A 21,885-nucleotide genomic window follows, 5' to 3' on the forward strand; every position below is an offset into this window, starting at 1 on the left:
CAGAATGCACAGGAAGTTGCATCATTTAGATGCCAGCTCAGTTTTTTTTATCAGAGTAAATTTTCGAGTGGTTTATTTAGATTATTTTTATTTTTGATGGGAGGTAAGGGTCATTGTAATGTCCTTTGTGCTAATTCTACACTAAAAAGTCACTTGTTACTCAAACAGGAGTTTCAGCTCAATAAAGCAACTGTGGGCCGGGTTGTCCATCACAGGAGACGTAGAAATAGTCAACTAAGTAAAAAAGACAAAGGCAAGCTTGATCAGTGTCACCATGCGCAAGTGAAATAAAGACAAAAAAACCCCCCACAGTCTTCGTAAAGAACATCCAAGTCCTTTATTAGGACTTGAAGAAATGTCTGGCAGCAGTAGGAAGACAACACAACAGTTCACTTCCACATATCCCACATGTGTGAATACTGACAGTGTTGCAGACCAATAGAAACACATAAATTATTACAATTAATTGTAAAAAAAAAAATCAGTAAATTGATAAGAATCAGTCGAGACGCACTGTTCAGTGATTTCAGCTACGTGTTTAAAAATAAAACCAAATATGTATCATGGATGTCTTCAAGTCAGGCAGCGGAGTGATGACATCACAGACGTTCAGGAGTACGGGAAAGAATAATCACAGTCGGTCAGGTGTATGCAATGTAGTTCTCGGGTATGAGGCCCGTCCTCCCCTGGTAGGTCGCCTGGAGCCAGCCCGGTTCCACTGACGGATGAACTGCCAAGACCCCCACCCACCCCCCAAAAAAATTAAACAGCAGCAAATAAAATACGGTACCATATCAACAAATGTGATTAAGATCCATATACCTGTTTCATACAAATAAGACGAAAGGTTAGTGAATAATACTTATAAATAATAAAGAAAGCGGTATGGGATTCACTACAGTAAACAACCAAAACAGTCTGTCGTTTTCCTTACCATTTGAAAAGAGCGCCCCCTGTGGAAAGCTTAGCTCGTGGCTGTGCTCGGCCTCGCAGGAGTACAGAGCTTTCGCGTCCCTGTGAAACCAGTAAAAAAGTTATAAGCAGATCGGGTTTTTTTTTTTGCCATCTTAAAAAGCGATAACTTGAATTCAAGAATCCACAAACCTTCCAGAAGCACAAATGTCCAAAGCCGAGGAGAACACGGAGCTTTCACGTTGCTGTTTTTGTGCTCGGGTGGACAACCTGGAAGAAACGCAAATATTTTAAACGGTGAGCCGACTTGCCATAGTCACACCGATTTGGGCGGATCCACTTCTCCCGACCACTATTACACCACCTTTCCGAGCGTGAGTCCACCCGTATGATACCTACACTGATCCAGGCCTTTGGTAGCCGTTAGAGGACGGGGAATGTGCGGTCAGGACATCGGTGGCTCGCCGTAGGTGTGAGTTCTTCCTTGTTCGCTTGGCCTCTCGCGGATCCAACGACGCTAAACTCTGCACGGAGCCGTGGCAGCTTCTGTATTCTGGAACGGCACGCAATCCAAGACATATGAATTAACGACATCTTATCAACCAACTTGCATAGCTAACTATGTTTGCCATGCACTTACTTACCTCAATGCCTCCCTTCCCAACTACCTACCAAAGTCTCAATTTAACCATCCACCTACCAAACCAATTGCCATCTACCCAACTTGTCTACCAATCTTTCAATTTTACCTCCCTGTCTATCTTTTCCCACCCATTTCCAGAGTAAGCTTGTGATGTTTTTATACCTTCTGAAATATGCAGGGATGTGAGTGAGGACGAGGTGGACAGCGGGTACGGGAACAAGGACGAGGAAGAGGATGAGGACGAGGAGGCCGTCCTGTACGCCGCTGTCCGGTGCTGCTGAGGAGGGGACGGCGGAGACTCCTTAGTTTTGTCTTGGGCGCTTCTCAGCGACGAGACGGACGACGCTCTGGGAACCGATCGGGCCTCCCCGGCCGGGGATCCCGAGGAGGAGAGCTGCACGGTGGATGAGGAGGAAAGGGATCTGGACCCTTTGACGGAGGACAGGGAAACCGTGGAATCCGTTCGCTCGGCCGTGGAGTGAAGAGACGGCACCGATGACGACACGGACAATGCCACGGACGACGTCTCCTTGTCCGTCGCCCATTTTCTATCGTCTCCGTTGGAGGGACAGGAAAGAGGCGGTTGGACTTCAGCTGAGGAGCTGAGCTGGGCGGGAGGCGAGGACGCAGGAGACGTCTGAGACGCGCCGTTTTTGTCCGAGGAGTGTGAGGACAGTGACTCCTGGCTGCCCATTGGGGTAGTGCCCGGACTGCTGCTGCTGAAGGAGTCGCCTAAGGCATGAAAACAAATATTTACACCAACATCCTATTTTCTTAAATCATAATCATCCACTTAGGACAAATAAATGCCTCCTTCAAATAGACACAAAGTTAAAAAAAAACATCGTAGTATCTCTCTGTAACCTCAGCTGAGCACTCACTGTCGTTGTCCGCCAGGCAGAGAGTGGGTGGGTAGAGGCGGGCCTTTCTCTTCCCCGACGACAGACAGATGGCCTTGTTGCGCCGAGGGGTCGCCCGAGAGGATGGCGCCGGAGGTAACGGCAGGGAAAGGTCGGGAGCCTCTCCGAATATCTGACAGCCAAACAATAAAAAAAAAAATATATATATAAATAAATATATATATATATATATATATATATATATGATCGATCGTGTGTGTTTTTGTGTTCACGGAACTGTGCTCGCGTACTTTGTCGTGGTTCTCAATGATGATCTCCACGACGATATTCTGGAACTTGATGTTCATCATGGCGGCCACTGTCTCCTCCTGCGACCTCATCAGTGTAGGACCGAAGATCATTCCCAGGTTAGACACCGTCATCAGGTTCTGCGTGCAGTGGGATGACACCCTGCATACAAAAAAAAAAATGCTAATGACTTCCAACAAGCACTTTGATAAACCACTCATTCATGAACAAAAATTCTTAAAATGATTCTAAACATTGACGCTGTGCTTCTTAAAGGTTAAGTGTCAGGAAATGGATTATTTTTAGTATGTTATTAATGAAAAAACGGCAGCTGGTATGGACCCATCTGTTTTTTTTCACCACAAAAATATGATTTTGACGTATAATGATTTTTGTAACTCCCGTCATGAAAATCCTCTCGAGGGATTTGTTTTCGACAAGAAGCAGGAAGTGACATTGGAAGCAGTAGCGCGCTCAAACGGACTCATTTGTTTCTATTAGTTTTACCTGCGAGGAAGATAGCTCATTGTTCCTTCATGTTAGCCAAAATCCCGGAGCGTTGCATTGCTGGATATTGCTCGAACAATCGGGAGGATGGATTCACCTGGTTCGTCGTGAAAAATGGATTTTTCATTTCAATATCTATCTTACATTGTTGATAGGGATGACACTTGACCTTTAAATTAAGGATCTAGTAGGAGCTGAATCAACGAGTGAACTAATCATGTCAACTTTGCCACCGTGCAAGTATGCTTACAGTCTGTAGTCGAATAATTGCCAGTGATGTGTTTTCAAAACCAACGGCTCACTGACTAGGCTTAATGAACGCTCTTTGACGAGGTATAAATTCTCACCACCAGAGGCTCTCGCAATACAGTGTGGCATTTGCTTTCTCAAAGACATGGTGGCAAGCTACAGTCGATTAATAACCTTGCGTCTTAACCCACTTGCAGGATCTATTTGTGTCTGCTTACTTTTTACAGCTAGGACCATCCCCCCGATACATTCCAGGACGGTATAAGAAAGTCAGATTTTACAAAAGATACAATAATGTCTGTAACAAAATACTAAAATACATTATCAAAAACCGCTGACCCCTATTTTATTTTTGTTTTACACTTCACATTATTCTTATAGACTGTAGCAAGTTGTGATCCTGCTGTGTTAATCCTGCTGTGGTGCATGAATTATTACATGTGCATCAATTCCAATGGAAGTTGTACTGTATCTTTGTCGAGTATTGGTGGACGCTTGTGTGTATGCTGCTGTGTGCAGTACAAACTCGAGGAGGTGATTTGTCAGGAGGTCCAGCATGGTTCGGTTTTTCTCTGGTAGCTTGTGGACCAGCGCGTGGATCGCCCTCACACGATGCTTCTGGTCATCGTACTCTGTGAAAAGCAGAGTGTGTATGCGCATGCATGCGTCTCTCTCTCTCTCTCTCTCTGTCTCTCTCTCTCTCTCTCTCTCTCTCTCTCTCTCTCTCTCTCTCTCTCTCTCTCTCTCTCTCTCTCTCTCTCTCTCTCTCTATATATATATATATATATATATATATGTGTTTCAAGGCCATCTTACTCGCAGCTTTGATGAATTCCTTGTGCAGTCTGTAGGTCAGTACAGGTTCTGCCAAACACCTGTGTGTACACGTCATAATCCATTATTCACAGGACTGGTGTATAAACATTTCATATACTGTAAATATGGTGCAGAGAAAATGATCCATCCTTCCATTTTCTTAGCCGCTTATCGTCACAATGGTCGCAGGGAGTGCTGGAGCCTATCCCAGCTGTCAAGGCGCAGGATGTGACCCTGAACTGGTTGTCAGCAAATTGCAAGGCACATCGAGACAAACAGCCGCACTCACAATCACACCTAGGGGCAATTTAGAATCCCCAATTAATGTTGCATGTTTTCGGGATGTGGGATGAAAGCGGAGTGCCCGGAGAAAAGCCACGCAGGCACGGGGAGAACATCCAAACTCCACACAGGCGGGGCTGGGATCGAACACGGGTCCTCAGAACTGTGAGGCCAACGCTTTCCAGCTGAGAAACCGTTCCGCCACAGAAAATTAGATATATAAATGTGGTATAGTAGGACTGTATAGATATTAAACATGACGTAAATACAAAGAACATTAAATATTATGTTAATATAGTTGTACATTAGAAGCGCATAAGACTTTTATTTAATTGTGCTACGCAAACAGCCACTGCAAGTGGCATGTTACCTAAAATAATTCTTCAGTCCACTGGTGATGGTCTTGTTGTCCCAAGCGTCTGCGTCAAGCCGCACGTCTGAAGCGGAAGTGGAAGCTGCAGGAGAAACATTTCATGATGATACATAATGCATCATCATCATCATCATGAGAGTGGGAAATTATGTTCGACTGTTCCCCTTTCTTACCAAACACGCTCGTCATCAGCCGCTGAACCTTCGAGTTAACTCCCCCAGTCCGGTAAAGGCCCAAAGTGTTAAGTCCTGTGCAGACATTTAAATAGGATTTAGCACTTTCTAATTTAATGTGTAATGTACGTCTGTTTTATTTCCAGTCATCCTGTTGATTTCTATTGTGCACAGTGTTGGTTGTGAATAGCCGAGTGTGACTGTGCATGTTAGGCATATCTTTTTTCTTTTTAAATCTGTGAAATCTTTCTCGGCATTCGATACCTCTCGTTTCCACCAGGTCAATGCAGTTCCTCACAAAGCTGAACCCTGTCTCGTTGAGGAACGCTGTAATAAAATCACGCACATTTAAAAAAAGCGCTTTCGATTTGATAAAAAAAAGATGTGCGCCTTTGAATTGAGAATTTTGGATTCTTACTCTCTTCCTTCTTGCTGAGAAGCGATGGCAAAGTGTAGATCTGAGGAGCCACAAACATGTCAAGACAAAATCAAAGTCAGATCAAAGAAAAACTACGATTCGTACAGGTTCTTTCCCATCCATGGCCTCCATCCACAATCGCCTGTTGGCCTCTGAGAGCGCTTGCAAGGTGATGACGCCGTGTCTGCAAAAAGGGAAATGGAGAGTTGGCAATACACCGCCGCAATACACAGTCGACTAGCACGGTTCTGTTACCTCTCCGCCACTTCAATGTCAAAGCAGAAGCGCTTGTCTATGGAGTCAGTCTTTCTCCGCACACAGGAACGAAGTCTGAACATGTCCGGCGTCCCGTTCAGCACGCCGTTCTACAAATGTAAATGTGTCGCCCAGTTAGCGTCATCCGATCGTTGCTTGTCAGTCATTCGTAAGCAACTTGCACCATGCAGATGCATTGGTATGAATGGAAATACCATTAATCGGTTACAGTCCCCGCCACAGACCACGGAAAACACCAAAAAATATGCAACTTGGAAAAGAAAAATACAACTCTATAATATTCTACAGTAATGACATTCCTTTACAAGGATCAAAGAGATTTTGCCCAATTTTTTTGGCTTCAATTCAATGAACATTCTTCTGCTCCTTCTGGTGGTTGCCCCTTGGCCACCTGGGCGTAGCACAAAACGGACAATTTGAATATACATGAACGAGACGGTCATAATTGCTCAGTAGGCTGCTATGATAGTAGTGTTTTTCGCAAAGGATAAAGAGTATACACGTTTGAGCATTGTTATATCATCTTATAATTGGTATTTTTGGGGTTAGAGAGGTCACCAGTCAAAGCATAAAAAATGCCCGAAACGACAGCTCGCATTTCGAAAAACTCGGAAGTTTGGTCACACTTCTCAAGGTATTACTGTATAATGATGTATTTAATACAATTACCCTTTTCCCAGTTGTTTATGATCAAGTACCAGGTTGCAAATCAGAAATAAACTCATATCATACTCATATGAGTACACCCTAAAAGCTAACAAATCCCGTCATAAAAATGGACGGCAGTCCACCTGTCTGCTAGCCGGTCGGGCTTCGGTGTTGCTCATGGTGAACATCTTGGAGCTCTTCTCGTACGTACAGTAGTATCTAGTCCACACGCTGCCCAGCGGACCTGAAAGGACACACCACATCCAGAACGCCATTTTGCCTGCAAGGAGGTGCTCACTGTCTGGTTTGGCTCACGTTTCTCCTGAATGTAAAGGTAGCCCTCCATGGTGAAGCAGCCAGGGGCTTTGAAGTCCTCCTCGGCCGAGCGAATCCTCTTCATCAGCCGCTCTACTTCAGCTCGCGTGCTTTCAAAGTTATTCCTGGCCTAAAAAGCCACAAAAACAACGACTGAAGCGCCTTAAGGAACTTTTGAACACATACGCACTCTTCAATGTTTCAGTAGTTTTTTTCTATGACTTTTCGGGTCTCTAACGAAGTCATGAAGGGTGAAATTTACAAGTGTTGAATCCATGAATTGACCAATACATTTCCAAGGAAGTTCACTTCTATGGGTCTCTGTGATTCTTCCAGTCTCTCGATATCTGATTTCCAAAATGCTGATGACAGTGGCCACATCCTGTTTAAACCCTTGCAGTGGCGACATTCTGTTGATTTTTTTTTTCAACATTTTTCATCAAGACAAAAATATACAAGATCATATTTTAAGAATCTTATCAACATTTTTGGGGGCAGGGGCTCCATTATTCATGCATTTCTGCAATTTGCAACAGAGCTTGGTAAATTGAGGGTACACTGTTATATTTTCTGATGAAGAGACGTGTGTTTAAACTTACATTCTGCAGATTGAACTGCAGCTGCTGTTTGTAGGGTTCAAACTCACTCGCCAGCTCGTAGCCTTCGTGGTAGAATGTCAGCAAGCCTTGCAGGAAGGCCAGCAGCTGAAGAGCACAACAACAAACACAGATTTGTCGTCACAATAGTATGAAAAAAAAAAAGCCCCGTAGGCTGCTTGTTTGGGTCACTGTTCATGTTTAGGTTCACAACGACTTTCGCTCCCTTGCAAACTGAAGAAACCTCCACAGGAAGCGGACAGCCGAAACAGGAATTGGCCTTCACTGATATGGATCATCCAAAACATGTTTATCGCCAGCCAAAACAGAGTGTTTGGCGGGTGTTTTTTTTTTTTTTGGGAGATCCTCCTCTTGTGATCATAATGATACTCATGTTCACAAGCAATGAGATGTAATGACAGAGAAGACCCTTTAAAAGTCATTTCACGAGAAAAAGATTAAGAGAATTTATAATTGTCCCCCAGGGGACATTGAGTTTACAATCTTTTCATGCTACATTCACACAGTCATCTTAAACAAACAACAGATCCTTTGGAGAGGAGTTGGCGTTTCTGCCATTGGTAGTTGGCGTGTCGCTCGGAATTGTCCCAAAAGGCTTTCCTCAACATCGTCTTTGATCTTCAATGGGTTCCTTGGAAATGTCTTCCCTTCCTTCGGAGTATTGGTTGACCCATGCCTATGATTAATGCAACATTCACATGATGTATGATCCTGTGGATAAGGGTTGGTGCTCGTGCTAGAAAAGGCTCCAAAAACCTTTCCCCGACTTCTCCTCATTTCCTCACGAGTTCCGCGGAGCACATCATTCTCGTCTCCTTTTTTTATCCATCAGGCCAGATTGTCAACATTTCGCCGTACGGCACCAAAAATAACCGCATTTCAAATCGACCCAAAAGCCGAAGTATGGAATTGATTCACAAAGATGAAAACGTAGGACATTTCTGCCATAATGAAAAGTTTGTTGTATTTGCATGTCCTCACCGGCTCCACAAACTCAAACTTCTTCCTCTCCTGCACCTCCTGGATCTTGAAGACATACTGTAGCGACGCGTCATTAAACACCTGCCGATCTTTGCTCATTTGCGAGTCAGCCTGTGACGGAAAAGATGCAATCAGAGATTTGTGTGTATCTGTTGGGAATTGTGTTTGTGTGTTTTACCTCATGGAGCTGCGATTCTTTCTTCTTGGAGGACAGGCTAAGGTGTTTTTCCAACACAGAGTAGTACCGTTCCGTCTCCTTGTCAAACTGCTTCTTGCCCTCCTAAGTGAGACAAACGGACGATAAGATTTAAAAAAAAAAAATGCAAGCAAAATATGAAATGGTCCATTCTACATTCCTGTTCCCGACAAGCGTTGATATTTAGCCACGCTTCTTAAACAGAATTAATCAAAAATGACGAGGCTGAGAAGGTTGAGTGCAGCTGCGACTTGCATGGTGGTGCGACATTCTACAAGCAGCACGCAAGACTGGATTTTTTTTCCCAGGCCCTAGCCACCCGTCTTCAGAGCACACCATTTACAGTATTGTTGTTCTAGATCTTAGAAAGAACCATACTATTTTTAAATGGAACCTAATGTGAGATGGCTGAAGTACTGTAATTATGGGTAAAAAGCTACGATTGCTACAATTCATGGTCACCTCTTTTTTACTTCCAGAAAGGGAAATGTTGAATGACTATTTCAATTCACCCTGGCAAGCAAACTAGTGATTTCAAATGACATCTGAGGAAGAGGCTTATTTATATTTGATATGGCACTTCCTAAACACGAGATGGCTGAGGTAATTGTGGGAGGAAAGCTAAACTCAGCATATAGTTCATTCTCTTTTACCTTCCAGATTTCTATCAATCCTGACAATAAATAACGTCCAAGCAAGAACCCCGATCATTTTATGATCAAATGGCACCGAACACCAGGTGGCCAACGTAACTGAAGAGGAACGGCCTGAACGTTGCAGCTTTACCAGTCACAAATCCAAATGATTTTCAAATGTTCAGTGGCTGTTTCTATTCATCTTGGCAAAAAAAAGTGATTTGGAATGATTGGCAAAAAGTTGTTTAACAGTCAGACAGGTAATTACACGTTTCGTTTTGGTTGATTCATCAGTCGCACTCTCTTCAAACTCCCACTACAAGTTGTTCTTTGTTGAGCTGCAGGTATCAAATATTTTTAGAACCTTCAAAAAGTGAAGCAAAAAATGTATTTTGCATCACTAAATAGCAAGTATTTCACATTCCACAGTATAATATCTTTGAGTTTGAGTAAAAAAAAAATAAAAAAAGGCGGGGGCCTAGCCATGTGAGTGACAGATGCCAGCAAATGAAAGTGTAGAGTTGCATGTTGTGAGAGCCAGTTAGCACCTAGCTGTTACCTGGCTAACCATTCGCCAATTTGCGTGTTGAATGAGTGACTGGGGGTCAACTGTGCCTGTAGCAGATAATGTATGAATGTATGCGTTTATTTTGTTACTATTTGGTCAACAAAAACAACAACAAAAATAATTGAAAGTGCGGTGGCTGTGTCTATCCTTGACTACTCGTGGAGGTGCTACAATACATTCTAATTAGCAGTGATCGTCCAATTTTGTGGTTTTTGGCCACAGGTTATTTAAACTCATAGATTGTTGTTCTATATTATGAGCAAGGCCCCTAAGGGATGTCACGTACGGTGGCTGCTAGTCATCTACTTCTATGAAGACTGCAAAGATAAAGTGAATTAGAGGACACCCGCGAAACCAGACACCGGCCATGTTTATGCCGCCTCGCTTCAAGTCTGTGACGCGCCTCCCAACTTCCGTTCTCATGACCTCCGTCCTGATATATTTGTGGTTTATCTGAAAAAGCCATACGCTCAAGACTGGGACTGAGACTCATCAGATTTGAATTTTGATTAAAGACCTAGTAAAGGAATTTTTGTGTTTTATTTTTAGTATAGTAAATCAGTTTGAATGTAAGTGCTGAAAACGTACAAAAAACTGAATTCAGAACTGAATTGTTGAGATACAGCATTCAACCCTGAATGGGTTGGACTAAAACTGGTTCGCTCTGACGTAACCAGGGAAAAGTATGAGTCGCCTCTCCCCCACTATACATTTACCAAGCGCTATTCCACGCAGTGGCCATTCAGCACATCTGTCACTTCCTTATTCGTAATACCTTGGCCTCGTTCTACCATTACACTGGATAGTCAGAAATGAGAGTATGACTACAACTTGGTAAAAAAAAAGCTCAGAGGCTGCCTGGCTGCCACAAAGTGCCTTTCAGCAGCCTAAAAGCGTGTGTGCGATGTGCATAGCTGTGAATTCTCATCTTCCAGCTTTGGAGCCAAGATAGAAAAGCACGTAAAGCTATAAGTTCCGCGGGGCGGGCATTTAAAATCCGCAACTTTTTTGGGGTGTCTTGTTGTGATAGATATGCCCGTCTAATTTTGTGTCATTTAAGTAAATGATACTGGTGTCTGCAGTTTTTTTTTTAAATGAACAGTCCCTCATGTCCTATAATTCATGACGAATTCTCAAAAAGGTTGTCCATCATTTGACGCCATGATCTGCGCCCGATGGACAATGTAGCCCAAAAACCTTGGCAGATATGCGTCGCTAATCTGTCTAGACTACTGTTTCTGTTCGGGGCTCTTTTAGGTGAATTAAGCATTAGGAGTTGGTTAAAATATGTGGCCTGGGATTAATTGCCCAAAGCCAGCAAAAAAATTATTGCTTCATATGAAAATGGCAGACTTCCTGTGTGTTTATGACCCCTAAAATGACCCTGAAATGGCTGCTTCAAACAAAGTGACTGTTTTACTATTGAATTTCCAGCACACGTTCTTGAGATTTTTTATGCGTCAAATTTCATGCATGTATGAGAAACTGGCTTCAGGGATAGCCATTCTTTCCCCTTTTTCAAAAATTTTCAGGGGGTGACGTGTGAGTGAGTTTTTAAAGTTAAAAAAAAAAGGACCTTCACTGCGCCAATCTGCTCCTTGCGAAACCTCTCCAGCGGCGAGATTAGCACGTCGTCAGCATTTTGGATCTATGGGAGGAATAAAAAAACAGCAGTTAGACGAGCGTGTTGTAACGCCAATGAAGTCACATGTCATGGTCATCGCCGACACGCCTCATTCCCGCTAACAGGCCGGGTATCTGGCGGCTCGCAGGCTAAAGAAAAAAAAATCTAACAGAAGACTTGCCACAGTCAGAATTAGACAGAAGTTTCTTTGTTATCATGGAAGTGTCATAGTATCCCCATTGATTGTAGCAAAATTTGCATTTCATAGACACGACCAAAATTAGCCCCATTAAACTCAATCACCAAAATGCAACAAATACACTCATTGGGGTTAATTGGCAGAGAGAACTAATGGAAACATGTCAAAAGTCCTTTCAGCATTTTTTCAGCATCCTTCACATCCATCTTAAATTAAAGGTCAACATTCATCGTTATCTAGAAAAAAAATTATTTACATATTCTTTGATGATGACGATCAGGTTTACAATGTAATCTGGGTTGAAAAACCCCAAAATGTCCTTTTTCAAGCTATTCTATTCGGTCTTTTCTGCCCGGCATTTGAGAACACCGAGATGGCAGCCACTTATTAAGGTGCTAATAAGAGACTATTAATGAGTCTTACTAATATAGCACATTATTTTACTGGTAAGGTTTATTGCTCCATCTTAACAGATGAGAATACCATAGGAGAAGGTAACTTCCATCATATTTCGGCATTGCAATTCCTAAAGTGAAATATTTAAATTATACAGACTCATTCAACACACACCAAAAAAAAAAAAACATTCACTGATGTAGCACATATTTGTTTGAGATGGTATAAAATGTGGGTTTTCGTTAGCTGTTAAGAACATATATGACTATAAATTACTTTACACACAGGGCAGCTTGTTGACTGGTGGACAGAATACGGTCACTCTCAGAATGCAACACAAAGACCGAATATTATCTACTGAGTCAAATTCCTGTCACAACCGCACCATCCCCAATGGTGTCACGCTATTTACGTAGCTGACGTAGCTAATCGGTTCAGTAGACATGCCTGTTGATTGGTTGACATGGAATTGTGTGTTTACAACTAAAAATAATTGGTTTTGTCTTAAGCTTTCTGATCCATGCATGACACTTTGCACTTAACTGACCCAAAAATGGGTAATGATGCCATAAAAGCCATAAAAAGAGAGTCTGCATCATGCCCGAGGAGCATTCGCTTTGTACTAAGACGGCTGTTGTCCACACTCGACTTTGGGTTTATGACCGCACGACTCCCCGGTCACAAGTCGCTATTTCACGTTCACATCATGAGATCATCTGCGTCAAAGCAAGACTTTGTTTCTCTTTCACTGCTATGCTACAACACCATGAAACAAGATGCCATGAGACTATGATTACCGTCCTGCTTTAAGGCCAGCTCCGACACAGTGCTGGTGTAAAGAATGCAATCTTCAAATTCAAATTTCAAGTTAAGGTTTCAAGAATGGGTCGGATGTCAAAATTAGGGTTTGAAGAGGTCTTTGGGATTTCAAAGTAGGATTAGGGTCTAACAACCTGTTAAAAGTTGAGATACGGCTTCAAATTGGGGTTTTAAGAAAAGGTTTTGCTTTCTTAGTGGTGTTCAAGTTAAGGTTAAGGTTAAGGTTTACAAATCTGGGTTTCAAACACGGGTTACGGGTTTAAGGTTTAATATTATGGTTTAAAATGAAGGCTCGGTATTCTAAATGCCATGGTTAGGGTTTCAAACCACACTTAAGGTTTGAAGTTATCGCTTCAAGCAAAGCTTGGAGTTTCAAATTAAGGTTTCAAGTCAGTAGGATGGTTTGCAATGACAATGATGTTTTCAAAGAATCTCATGATGTGGTTGGGGTTTAAAGTTTGGGCGAGGGTTTCAAATGTTAGGGTTTTAAAATTAGGGTCTCAGGCTTTGGTAAAGTTAGGGTGAGTTTTTCAAGTAATCCATTTAGGCAGGGTTAGAGTGTGAAGTTGGTGCTCTCGTTTCAAGTTATGGTTTCAAAACCAGGCTTTGGGTTTCATATCACAGTTTCAAGCAAGGGAGCGTTGGAGTTTCAAATAAGGGTTTACACTCCGAGTTAAGGTTACAGCGAGTATGGTTTTTCAATTATGGATTCAAGCTTGGGTTATGCTTTCAAAGAGGGGCTTCAAGACAGCGTTAAGGATTCGAGTTAGGATTTGAAGTATTTTTCAAACAAAGGCTCCATTTTCAAAGGAACGTTTCAAATTACTGTTTTACTCCAGGTTTGAGGTTTCAAATTAAGGTTTCCAGTCGGAGTTAGGGTTTCAAACAAGGCTTAAAAGCAATGGCGGTATTAGCATGTTCAAAGTAGGCGATCACAGGGCAGCATGAGGGAGGAGGGGGGGGCAAGTGCCAAGTTTGTTTTTTTTTTTGATATGGGAAATAGTGCCATCAATATTTGCGTTTGAGACGAGAGCCGTGGTTTCAAATTGGGGTTATGGTTTTAAATTATGGTCTTTAATGACGATAATGATATGGAATTAGGGTGTCCAGGCAGGGTGAGTGTTTGAAACTATGCTTCTGGTGTCAAGCAAAAGGAACGCGTTTCAAATTATGATTTCAAGTCAGTATTATATCCCCATGTGTGTCAAGGTGGCATCTGTACAGCTGATATCAATCTACATCCTGGACTGGTAACCGGCCAATCAGGGAGCACATATAGACAAACAACCTTTGCTGAATTTGAAAACATTAATTGTTTTATGATGTGGTTAACCACAAAAAAAAACCACACAAGAATACCGTTTGGGGAGAACGTTCAAACTCCACACGGAAAGGCAGGAGCCTGGATTCAAACCCAGAATCCCACAACTGTGAGGCACATGTGCTAACCACCAAACACTCCACTGCGCTACCCAGAGCCGACCTCAGCTGTGGAAAATGGAAAGTGGTGCCGTGTGCAGCGTGCAACAAACACGTCTGCATGGATACACACACATACACGCGTTCGTACACACACACACGCACACACAGAGGACTCTTTTATGGACTTTCCCAGGCAGTGAGGGGCTCGGCTCTCACTGGGGAATAGTCGGAATGGGTTCCACATGGTTCCTCGACCAGTAGACCATGCACAAAAGCCACACACACACACACACACACACACACACAACACACACACACACACACACACACACACAAAGGGAGACTGTAGAGAAGGTAGCACAGTAAAACACACACAAAAAGGTTGATGAAGTGTGCGTGTGTGTGTGTGGAGGGAACTTAAGCGAACAGTCATGATTCCAGACAAAAGCTTTCACGCTGGACTCAAACAGGAAGTCCGGTTTCAGACACAACAGGTGGAAGAAAATGCGCGGAGGTCCGCATGAGGTGAAGTTTTTACTCACCAGACGCTTTCTCTCCTCCTCCATGGTACTCAGGAGCTGAGAGAACTCCTTGAGAGACTGAGCTGCAAGCAGTGCAAATACATGTCAGAGTCAGGCTGTCGCCAGGGAAACGACGCTAGTTTCGGATCTGAAAGTGCCAGACTTTTAAATGCTCTAAGAGTGTTTCTCTATTTTTTTTTATTTTTTTTTTGCATATCAAGTACCACATCAAGTACATCCATACAGACGAACATTCAAAATAGTGCAGCAAGCCCAAAAGTCCATCAAAAGCGAGCCAAAGGTTTTAGTCCAAGAAATGTGGATTTAATATTCTTGTAAGCCACTGCAACATTATGCACACTTTGAACATAAACACTATTGTTTCAATATACAAAAATAAAATGACGGTACTTGAATTCAATACAAATGTTTTGCATGTAAATCAAGTAAAAAAAAAATTGGGACCAAAAGTAATTAAAACAAGAATGTAAAAGATTAAATACATGCTGTACTTAAAAGTTAAATACAACTGAACAGTACTTCAAATATATTGTTCTGCTTTTTTTTGTTTTCTTTTTTTTAAGTTGAAGCCACTGTACCACTATACACATTTTTAGAGTATAAAATTGGTAGGGTATTTATTATTTATATGATTATTTTCTCCTATAGGATCATACAATAGTAAAGAATTAGTTTTTACAAACGGGAATCAAAAGGACAGCTCGGTAAAATGTGTCATTTCCGGTTGCAGGCCAGCACGAAATATGGCGAAGGGGTAGGGTCTCAAAATAGGGGTAAGGTTTTAAATCAGGGTTTAAAGAAGGGGTTACAAATTTAAATTTGAGTTTCCAAGCAGCGTTAGAGTCTCGGATTAGGGGTTCAAATTTGGTTAGGTTTTCACATTAAGGTGTCAAGCTTGGCAAAATTTTTTCAATATAGCATCCAATACCAGCCCGCATTTGGAGGTAGACACACTGCCTGTGGGCTAGACGTGGCATCAGTAAAGCTGACGAACTGAATGCGCGCGATGACGACAGACCCACCGATGTTGATCTCGTCGTCAGTCTCCGCGTCTCCGATGCACTCGAACTGGAACTCCTGCAGCGACTGAGAGAAGCGCTGCACAGCTTGAGAAAGACCTGACGGCGGCACAACAATCAGGGTCACCATACGAGCAACATGTCTCGGGACGCGACAACACCATTGCAGCGTGCTCGTGTGCCCAACATTGTGACCGGTAGTAAAATTACCACTGCTCTGCTAGTACTACTACTGCTGAACGGAGGGCCGCTGGAATTTGAGGCCCCAGGGCAGTTGTCCTCTTTTTCAGGTAAAATAACTTACAGTGTGCGGGACTTGACCAACGATCTACTACACTAAAAACAAAGGTGTTTGTTGTTGTTGTGCCAGCATTAGTTTTAGTACTAAAAGCTGTAATTGTGTACAGTTGTGTAGTGTCAACAGTAGAAGTAGTAGCATTGTAGTATTTGAATTCAAAGTAATAGCTATGGTGAAAGCAGAAAGAACATTTGAATATTAAATGTAGCAGATGTGGCTATTTTAAAAGCTGTAATAATAACTGTTGTACCAAAGGTAAAAAAAGTAGTAGTTGTAGTTCTAAATGCAGAATCTGTATTTGCAGTAAAATAGTAGTTTATATATTATAGTTATAAAAAAAACCTTATACAATACTACTAAAAGTAAACTAGGTAAAATAGTCGTATATATGTTCTAGTTATTTAAAAAAAACATCTATAATACTACTAAAACTACTAGTTGGGGCTATAGTCAAAGTAAAATCAGTTATGTCACCAATACATGTTCTAAGCAAAAGTTTTCAAAGCAGTGCTAAAAGTAGAAGTTACATTAAAAGCGGTATTAGTTGTAGCACTAGAAATATAAGTATAAATATAAGTATCTATAGCAAAAGAAGTAGTAGTAGTTGCCAAAAGAGGTGACGTCAGCCCCAAATGTGAATGTTTTTAAATCACGGTTGAAAACTCTTCTTTTTTGTCATGCTTTTTAGAATATAGCCACTTTCTGATCAGATTACTTTGCACTGTATGCAGTTTTAATGGACTTTTTTTTCAATATTTTGTTTGTCATTTTTATTGTTTTCATGCCGTTTTTAATATTTTATCTCTTTGTTTTCAAATGCCTTTAATGATGTAAAGCACATTGAGTTACCTTGTGTATGAAATCCGCTATACATATAAATTTGCTTTGCTTTAGTATTAGTGCAGTACTAAATGTGACATTTTTAACTGATTACTTAAAGGAGAAGTAGTCATAGTAACATTAATTGGTCAAAGCTGAAGTATTATTTGAGTATTACTACTTGAAGAAGCGTAAAAATCCATTCACGGACCATGGCAGTTAGGTACCAGCAGTGGCCGCCCCGTTCCACAGATTGAGAAACTTTGGTTCAATTCAACAAGACATCATGATGCTAATAGTACTAATTTAAAATAGTAATAATGATAATATAAGTAGGTTCTATCAGACTGAATGACTCAGGCTATAAAAGAAGACATGGAAACAATGGGCACGGCTGTAATCTTTTTCACTGTAATATATTGTGGATCAAGCTTACTCCTGAGGGCCGATATGAGCAGACTTCCATCCTTGATGAGGTCTTTGATAAACCTGTTGGTTCTCTCCAGCTCGATCTCATGGCACTGGAGCCTCTCTCGGAACTCGGGGCTGTCCACGAACGAGTCGCTGAACTCCAGCGTCGGCAGACCCATCCTGGCTAAACGCACGCGGCCACGATAACAAAAAAAAAAAAAAAAAAAAAAACTACGCCGAAAAGGACGCCGTAGGTCCGGTCGAAACGGCGCCGAGGATAGCGGGGAGTGTTCGGCTAAGAATTTTGCTCCGCTCGACCTTTTTTTGTCATGCCTTTCTCCGCTTCACCCCCGTTACCTCCTCCCTTCTCGCTAGCTCCGCTCACCACTTCCGGACATTCGAGCGGCGTTGACAGACCTTGGGGGGAGTAAAAAAAAAAAAAATAATAAAATAAAATAAAAAAATGGAAATCAACGACAAACTCCGGTGAGGGAACTTTTAACAGGCTTCTTCAGTAAAAACAGTTTACGTGAGAGAGCCTGCAGGACGCAGCTTTTCTGAAAAATCAATCAAAGAAGAAGCACTTGGCAAAGAATGTGACGCCGCTAGCTAAGGAGCCCCTGGCGGAGGCCTGGTTACCATGGGGACGAGAGACTCCTGCTGGCGCCCACTGAAATTTGAGCAAAAGACAGACCACCACCGCTTCTCACTATGTTATGGAAACTACTTCGACTGCTCACTCCTAACGATTATATGGAAACGACTACCACTATTCAGTCTTTCTCCACTACTCACAAAAATACCACTAGCTACTGCTTGTACTAATAAAATTCCGAGTAATTTTGATTATTCTTCACTGCTTATCCTCATGAGGGTAACGGCAGTACTGGAGCCTATCCCAGCTGTCAACAGGCAGGAGGTGGGGTACACCCTGAACTGGTCGCCAGCCAAAAGCAGGGCACACAGAGACAGACGACAGTCTCATTCACAATCACAGCTAGGGGCAATTTAGTGTCTAATTAATGTTGCATGTTTTTGGGATGTGGGATGAAACCCGAGTGCCCCGAGAAAACCCACGCAGGCACGGGGCAGAACATACAAACTCCACACAGGCGGGTCTTCAGCACTGTGAGGCCAACGCTTTCCAGCTGAACCTCCGCCCCACCTATTAGAAGTATAATATTGGTATTAGTTGTAGTAGTAAAATGATAAGTAGTAGTAATGTTAGTTGTAGGGGTGAAAGTACCAGTTCCTCCCACATCCCCAAAAACATGCAACGTTAATTGGACACTCTAAATTGCCCTGAGGTGTGATTGTGAGTGCGATTTGTCTGTCTTCATGTGCCCTGCGATTGCGTGGCGACCGGTTCGGGTTGTACCCCGCCTCCTGCCCGTGACCCTCGTGAGGATAAGTGGCTAAGAAAATGGATGGATAGTTATAATTTACAATATATTTGTAAAAATAAACCCAAAAAGTAACGTATTTTCCGTCCTATAAGGCGCACCTAAAAGCCTTTAATTTTCTCAAAAGCCGACGGTGCGCTTTATAATCCGGTGCGCCTTATATATGGATTAATATTGAGCCTTGAGTGCCACTGCATCTCATGGATGCATAACGTAACCCCAGCATCTACTGTAGCGTCTATTCTATGCGCCTTATAATCTGGTGCACCTTATATATGAAAAAAGTCTTAAAATAGGCCATTCATTGAAGGTGCGCCTTATATTGCGGTGTGCCTTATTGTGCGGAACATACGGTACTTATAACATTATTTGAAGGCCTGAATGTAGTAGTTGTGGTGAGAGTAAAATTATTAATTTTAGTCTGTGTAATATTAGTTTAGTGCTAAACGTTGTAGCAGAAGATACAATATCAGTTGAATTGGGAAATCACAACATAGTACTAGTAAAAGCTTTAGTAACTAGTAGCAAGTACGGCTAAGTCCGGTTAGATTCCTATACTTTTACTACAATACTATCTGATTCCTAGTAAATGTATCATCGTGAAATGCTGCAAGTGTAAAAATGATAACATGTTACGTGGTGGTCCTGATATTGTATTATCTGTCAACAAAATGTCACATGTCAGTGTACTCACTGGAATACGGGTCAAAGTACACCCCACACATAACACAAACGTGTAGCCTGTAATTGTGGATGTCAAGTACAACACGCATTCTGTAGTTAGGCGTCAAACCAGCCATTTTTCATGCGTACTCGAGAAAGTATATATTTTTTACACTGAGTACATCTTTGCTTGAGAAATACTACAGGCAGGAACAGGTCTTGTGGTTAAAAAAAACAAAAGGAGTCTGGATAAATGCCATCTCTGGAGAGGCAAAGAAACATGACTCAGCAATGGCCAAAAGCTCTGAAGAAACTGTTAGATTGTTTTCTGGCTCGCAAGTACACTATACTGTCCTACATTAGCTTACAGCTGTCATAGCAATGACAAAGCTCTTGTATTGTCTTGCTGTACTACGCCTTGACAACAGCAGTAAACAGGATTTAAAGAGATCTAACACCCCAAATGTGGCCCACTGAGACGGTAACTCGTGTCAGTAGTCTACGAAACAACAAGGAGTTCTGTTTATACATTATGGAACAATCGGATAAAATTTTCATTGAAAATCTGCAACCCGGCAAGCATCGCCTCAACTGTTTTCTCCGGGCTCGACCATACAGGGGGGAGCTTCCCACAATGGCAGGTGAGGGAATACCAGGTTTTCTGATGGATTATCATCTAAAAGACTCCTGTTGGGCCACAGAACAATAACATCTGTGTGGTTTAACGTAACAGGTTTTACAAATAAAAGCGGGAAAGTATACCACAAAGATCTTGTGTCAGGCATCAAGTCTGAAGATCGGTGGATTTATGCTAGGAACCGTTTGGTCCAGTCTACCTGAGCCATCTTTCATCAAAAGTCATTCAGAACTAATCACGTCCTTGTTCTGTCAAGCAACCATGATCAAGGATTGGCTGAGAAGTAGACTTGCTAAAGTAGATCTTAATAATCACGTTGATATGATCAGCTTGCCTTTGGAGGTGACCGAGAGTGAGAAGCTGGACGATCGACCATACCTGAACCATTTTGTGTTTGAGGTCATTTAACCCAGGAATTTTCTTCTTCTGGTGTGGAACAATAGTGAGGGAAAACTCCCAAAACAATTGTCTAGCAATTGGAACCAGCATAGAAGACTTTAATAATCAGGTGGAAATCATCAAGTTAGGCTGGATTATGACTGCTTGGGAAACTGGTTAGTTAGACATACAGTACCTGGATGCCGTCCAAAATCAAGAACATCCTTTTTCTTTATCAGTCAGAGAAACTCTGAAAAAGGTTGTCTGAGAACCGGATCCAGTAAAGTAGACTTAATTATCTGAAAAAGTATATCATCTGAACTGGAGCTGGTAGAGAGTACCAAAAGATCTTGTGGATGCGGGATAACATTTAAGTTTGAAGACAAAAACTGAGTTAGTGGAAACTGATTGTTTCAGCATTCAAAAACAAAAAAGTTATTGTTCTGATGTGGAAGAATAGCGGCAGGTTGGATAAGGACTGGGACTGGGGAAGGACATCACAACAATCTGGTGGGCGCGGATATGATTAAGTATTGAAAGATCGTCTATCACATCACTATCATTCCAAATCAATACTTCTTCTTAGATATGGTAAAGTAACGGTCTGATGTCATCAAGATTGAAGGTGACTGGTTGGATACTTGAAGACCGTCGTAGAAACTGCAGCTCCCTTGATGCCCATCAAAGCCAAAAAGGTTCTTGTTCTACCAAAGAAAACCAGTTTCTAATGGTTTAATGTTGATTGGTAGAGAACTGTGATCGGTAATGTGTCTCAAACCAAACATTGCCCAGAAAATTTAAGGTTCTGGGCAAAGTGAACAACGGTAATTACTTTAACCCCTTCTAATCCTGCAGGGTTTCTGCTCTACCCGGACACCCCTGTCAAGATGGAGACTACATCACGAGAGGCCTTCTGCTTCAGGAAAGTCTCGCCACGAAACAGCGGAAAAGGTCCAATTTCCATTCCAGGTGCCCAAACATCGTGGCGGGAGACCCGCCATTCCCATCCGGCAACCTCAAGACAAACAGGAAGTGGAAAGAGTAGGCATTTAGAGGACGATAAGGAACCACATGTCTGCGATTCAAACCAAAATCCAGAGATGCTGTCTCAGTACCAGAAGGACTTCCCTCCTCCATCCTCCTGGCATAGGAGAACCCCTGCCCTGCCACAGCCGGACAACATTGGGATCAACCCGGCTTTCAGGTGAGGACCGTTCTCAGAAAGTTTGGAAAAACCTGACCGTGCCAGTGAATCAGAAACTCTCTCCAAACTTTTTCATTGGTGCAGGATCGAGTTTGGGACTGTCCACAGGGAGACCTACCCCAATTGGCCCAACCCTGATAAGGGACGCGCCCTGTCCACAAATACCAAATGTCCATCCAGAAACACTCATTGGACACTTCATTAGGTACAAAAATACTTGAAATATTATACTACAGTGCCAACTATACTAACACATTTGTGAACAACCTCGTAGCTCAATTTACTTCTTTAATA

The 21,885-nt window shown here is 42.3% G+C and overlaps 2 protein-coding genes across 2 annotated transcripts; one reads left to right on the forward strand and one right to left on the reverse strand.

The window, feature by feature from the left end:
* Window positions 1-88: 88 nt before the first annotated feature.
* arhgap42a (Rho GTPase activating protein 42a) lies at window positions 89-17,924 on the reverse strand. The gene is made up of 24 exons (XM_061804232.1): window positions 17,332-17,924; window positions 15,782-15,877; window positions 14,760-14,821; window positions 11,334-11,405; window positions 8,537-8,638; window positions 8,359-8,469; window positions 7,360-7,464; window positions 6,761-6,890; window positions 6,589-6,689; window positions 5,777-5,886; window positions 5,627-5,705; window positions 5,522-5,561; window positions 5,368-5,430; window positions 5,104-5,178; window positions 4,928-5,012; window positions 4,276-4,334; window positions 3,986-4,091; window positions 2,706-2,865; window positions 2,437-2,587; window positions 1,718-2,287; window positions 1,312-1,465; window positions 1,105-1,182; window positions 935-1,014; window positions 89-730 (listed from the first exon to the last, which is right to left on the reverse strand). Exons 1-24 carry the CDS (start codon window positions 17,483-17,485, stop codon window positions 642-644), a joined length of 2,832 nt encoding a protein of 943 aa, XP_061660216.1. The 5' UTR covers window positions 17,486-17,924; the 3' UTR covers window positions 89-641.
* On the forward strand, window positions 15,896-21,801 carry si:dkeyp-69c1.9 (uncharacterized). Its single transcript, XM_061804239.1, has 3 exons — window positions 15,896-16,068; window positions 21,243-21,591; window positions 21,676-21,801. The coding sequence occupies exons 1-3, from the start codon at window positions 15,918-15,920 to the stop codon at window positions 21,794-21,796; spliced, it is 621 nt and encodes a 206-aa protein (XP_061660223.1). The 5' UTR covers window positions 15,896-15,917; the 3' UTR covers window positions 21,797-21,801.
* The last annotated feature ends 84 nt before the right edge of the window (window positions 21,802-21,885 follow it).

This window comes from Syngnathoides biaculeatus, chromosome 18, assembly GCF_019802595.1.
Source record: "Syngnathoides biaculeatus isolate LvHL_M chromosome 18, ASM1980259v1, whole genome shotgun sequence".
Lineage (NCBI taxonomy): Eukaryota > Metazoa > Chordata > Actinopteri > Syngnathiformes > Syngnathidae > Syngnathoides > Syngnathoides biaculeatus.